Below are 5,000 nucleotides of genomic sequence, written 5' to 3' on the forward strand. Positions count from 1 at the left end.
GAGAGGACTGGCCGTACTGAGTGAGTTAAAAAAGACATATATACACACAACACAAACATTCGGTATGAAGAAGCAGAAACAACATAGGAGTATTTAACATGTTTTCAATTTCCATTGTTATAACACATAGACAATTGACATAGATACATATATAAGAAAGGAGGAAAACCTCCACTTCTGTGCTTGGTTTCAGTCCTGTCAATGTCTTCAGTGTCGGCAGATTCATGGGGGGGGGGGGGCTGTTGTTTGGGGGACGTGGTGGCGGTCTCCACTCTGGGAGGGATGCTCACTCAGTCTGGCTCCGCGACTAAGCCATTATTGTCGTTAGTAGGGGGGGCTTAGTAGGTGGTGTCCTAAGTACGTTGAATCGGAACAGGTACCACTGAACACCACCGAAGTGACTCAGCAGCAGTGCAGGGTCTCCTCTGGTGTGTGTGGCCTCCTGGCGACCTAACATCGATGGTTCCCTGCGGACTGCCGACGCTAAAACTGTGACGGACGAACCCGGGTGTGGCCGTGTATAGGGGGAATCTAAATGAGCGGCGTGGGAGTAATGCCACTGAAACGGTGCAGATGATGGGGCAGGGGGAGGGAGGGAAGGGGGGGGCGGCAAAAGACGAAACGGACGAAAACACGACGAAAGCATACCACAGGTGAAAAATGAAACGTAATGACATACACGTATAATATTCTAAGCAAAACACCTGTTAATGTGTGTATTTATCATGTTAATACGTCATCGAATACAAGAAAAGATATCCATACCACCCAAAATGTATCATTTGTATATATCTGAACAGAAACTGGCATTGAAACTTCTTTTTTTTTTAATTATCGTGAAAAACAAACGAGTATCTAAAAAATAAATAGATATATAAAAAAAAATAAATAGAAGAAGATGAAGAAGAACACACACACACACACACACACACTCACACACACACACACATAAACACACACACACTCATGCACACACACACACACACACACTCACTCACTCACACACACACACACACACACACTCACTCACACATACACACACACACACACAAACACACACTCACACACACACACTCACTCACTCACTCACTCACACACACACACACACACACACACACACACACATACACACACTCACTGACACACACACACACACACACACACACACACTCACACACACACACACACACACACACACACACTCACTCACACACTCACTGACTCACTCACACACACACACACACACACTCACTCACTCACCGGTACTTACTTTCCTGAACAGTCGATTCAGTTTCTTCATTGCATTCCTGAAACAGATCGTCATCTTTGCTACTGATCAATCAATCAGTCTATGTGTGTGTGTGTGTGTGTTGGGGGAGGGGGGGGTGTCTGTGTGTCTGTGTCAGTGTGTCTGTGTCAGTGTGTGTGTGTGGCTGTGTGTGTGTGTGTGTGTGTGTGTGTGTGTGTGTGTGATGATGATGATGATGATGATGATGATGGCATTGCCCTGTGAAGGTAGTTACAGGGTTTGTGTGTGTGTGTGTGTGTGTGTGAGCTGTGTGTGTATGTGCGCGTTTGTTGTGCGTGTGCTTGTTTGGGTATGTGTGTGTGTGTGTGTGTGTGTGTGTGTGTATGTGTGTGTGAGTTCTGTCTCGGTGTGTATATGTTTGTCAGCAACACACCAGACAACAGAAGCGGACAGGCAACGTGATCAAGTGATTGAGTGTGTGTTTGTATTAGTATTTGTATTTGCATGTATTTGTATTTCTTTTTATCACAAGAAACAGATTTCTCTCTGTGTGAAATTCGGGCTGCTCTCCCCAGGGAGAGCGCGTCGCTACACTACAGCGCCACCCTTTTTTTTTTTTTTTTTCTTTCCTGCGTGCAGTTTGATTTGTTTTTCCCTATCGAAGTGGATTTTTCGACAGAATTTTGCCAGGAACAAACCCTTTTGTTGCCGTGGGTTCTTTTACGTGCGCTAAGTGCATGCTGCACACGGGACCTCGGTTTATCGTCTCATCCGAATGACTAGCGTCCAGACTACCACTCAAGGTCTAGTGTAGGGGGAGAAAATATCGGCGGCTGAGCCGTGAATCGAACCAGCGCGCTCTGAACCCTTTCACGGCCAGTCAATTTAGAGTACAGAATTTCCCTTGTGGTATAAACACAGAAAAGACAGTGGTTATGAATACCTGGGGATTCCCCCTGCGATGTATAGAAAGTATGGTCTATCCTACTACCGAACATTAAGAGCAGTAGGTTCATGGATAACAGACCAATGAATGGTCAACTTTCAGTGACATGGGGCCTCTACCACGCCTGTGCATTAATGCGACCTTGTCGGTGAAAAGGTTAACAGTTCTTAACATAGATCACCTCTATATGTCGTTTGTACAAACAGTATCATTATGTTGATACTTACATTAACACGCAAATGATGCACATTCCTTGATACAATACCAAATCACGGGTAATCCTGCAGTTTAGAATACTAAACTCAGGGGGCCGTTCAAATGAAAAAATAGAGGTTGTTTTAGACTGACCTTGATGCGCTGAGTCGAATGCAACCCTCAGCTAAGCTCTACGACCACTCCTTGTCAATGAAACAGAGACATAATAAATAGTAAACTCAGTCGGTCACTTCCCGAGCAACTATCGGCGAGCCATTTTGATTGCTGGTGACGTGGTGTTTACGTCAAAATGGCGTGCAGGTCGGGAAGGAGTACTACTTACCGTGCATTTGATCCAGTTTCGTGGCAAAAGGAGTGGTCTTAGAGCTTAGCTGAGGGTTGCATTCGACTCAGCGCATCGAAGTCAGTCTAAAACACCTTCTACTTTTTCATTTTAACGGCCCCTGAGTTTAGTATTCTAAACTGCAGGATTACCCAAATCCCGCCTTTACACAGCAATTACATACACCTTAGGAAGGTGTGAGAATGATCCCGCTCTCTCACTCTTTCTACAAAACAATACAATACAATACAATACAATACAATACAATACACAAACTTTATTGTCTACACTTTGGCACAGAGATTTTCTTTTTGGCAGCAGCACATGTCCAACATAAGAAGAAAACAACAAACAAATAAAATGAATAGAAAATAATAAAAAAAAAGATAAATTAAATGGCACCAAATGGAAATAGCTATATACAAATATACAGATTACTGAAATTTACGTGCCTCTCCATTTCAGTCAGCCAAACCGCATTGCACATCTACCCCCGATTTGCCCGAACGCAGTGAAGCCTCTTTGAGAAACTGACTCTGAAACTGTATATATTCCTTATTAACCGTTATAGAAACACGCTATAGCACTCTCGTGATTCTGGTGCGACTGAGACAAGTATGGAATAAAATCTAAACCACGTGTTCGACGAAGACTTTGATTGAAAGAATGCGTGTGCTGGTGACGCAACACAGGCAGCTGACGTAGAATTATAACTAGCAAGACGTCATGGATTAGTTCATCTCGTCGTTCTGAATCTAACCGATTGTGAAAAGCCAAGCTGCTCATGTATGTTTTGAAAGGTCAGCCAGAGCCGGAAACTGTAACACGAAAGTTGTTTTACTGCTGAAGGTTTTCTTTTTGTTTTTTTGTTTTTGGGGTGGGTTTTTTTGTTGTTGTTTTTTTGGTGATAAATTCTGGCGACTTTATCTTGACTATGAAACTTCCCATGGGTAATAGATTTGTTGTTGTTGTTGTTGTTGTTGTTGTGTGTTGATCCAAAACCATGCGCTTGAATCGTTTGAAATTGCATACGCGATCAGAAAAAAATTAATCTAATACGACAGAAAATAGCGAGTTCATTCCCTTCTTTTTCGATTACAGGCGCTGGTCAAACCTCAATGTACTCCTCACTACACCGTTGTTTCCCACCGTAACACACAGGCCTAGTTAATTGTTAACACACTCTTGACGCACGCTCTATGCACACGTTTGATAAACACCTCATCCCTCGGTAATAATACACAGTTTCGTACATAATAAAACACACCCTAACACGTAGTTGATACACACTTTTGTACTCGATAATATACACCCTAACACATTGTTGATACACACTTTCGTACTCAATAATATACACCCTAACACATAGTTGATACACACTTTCGTACTCAATAATATACACCCTAACACATAGTTGATACACACTTTCGTACTCAATAATATATACCCTAACACATAGTTGATACACACTTTCGTACTTAATAATATACACCCTAACACATGGTTGATACACACTTTTGCACTCAATAATATACACCCTAACACATAGTTGATACACACTTTCGTACTTAATAATATACATCCTAACACATTGTTGGTACACACCTTACCACTACTACACACGTTGACATTGTAGATACACATCTTAACACACAGTCGACACACACCTTTACACACCTTGATATTATCGATAAAGACCTTAAGACATAGTTGATACACACCTTAACCCACAGTTGATATCATCGATAAACATCTCAACACACAGGTGATACTTATACCTTGGCACTCCCGTGATACACACGTTGAGATTGTAGATAATAACAATAATAATAATAATACATAGTTTTTTCTATGGCGCGATATCCAGCACCAATGCTGCTCAAAGCGCCTTACATCATCCAGTTGACTATAAACATGCCTTTAAAAAAAACAAAAAAACATATCAACCGCTATCTGACAATGGAAAACATCCAGTGTGTTCATATGAATGAAAAAGCACACTTAAGAGATGAATCAGATTATAAAAGCTATGAAGTAAATAAGGCTTAGATTAAAACAAAATGCATTTCATAGAACACACACACACATATATATATATATATGCCCCTCCCTTACAGACACACACACATACACACACACACACACACACACACACACACATGCTGACATGACATTAAATATCAACTGCACTAAAAACAAAATTGCACAGGCATTAAGATATTTCTTATTTTCTAACACAGAATTCTGTTCGGACATGCCTACACACT

At 41.5% G+C, this 5,000-nt stretch overlaps 1 protein-coding gene across 3 annotated transcripts in view; it reads right to left on the reverse strand.

Annotated features, from left to right (window-relative positions):
• LOC143277034 (uncharacterized) overlaps positions 1-5,000 on the reverse strand; it is an 18,673-nt gene that overhangs the window by 12,897 nt on the left and 776 nt on the right. The window contains exons 1-2 of one of the 3 annotated variants that reach the window (XM_076581760.1): positions 2,544-2,820; positions 1,271-1,307 (exon numbers count right to left, since the gene is read on the reverse strand). In XM_076581760.1, the coding sequence (XP_076437875.1) occupies positions 1,271-1,300 (30 nt within the window). In that variant the 5' untranslated portion in view covers positions 1,301-1,307; positions 2,544-2,820. Of the gene's footprint in view, positions 1-1,260; positions 1,308-2,543; positions 2,821-5,000 lie in introns of those variants that run through there. The other 2 variants (XM_076581759.1, XM_076581761.1) reach the window with 2 other exon arrangements.

This window comes from Babylonia areolata, chromosome 33 (genome assembly GCF_041734735.1).
Source record: "Babylonia areolata isolate BAREFJ2019XMU chromosome 33, ASM4173473v1, whole genome shotgun sequence".
Lineage (NCBI taxonomy): Eukaryota > Metazoa > Mollusca > Gastropoda > Neogastropoda > Buccinidae > Babylonia > Babylonia areolata.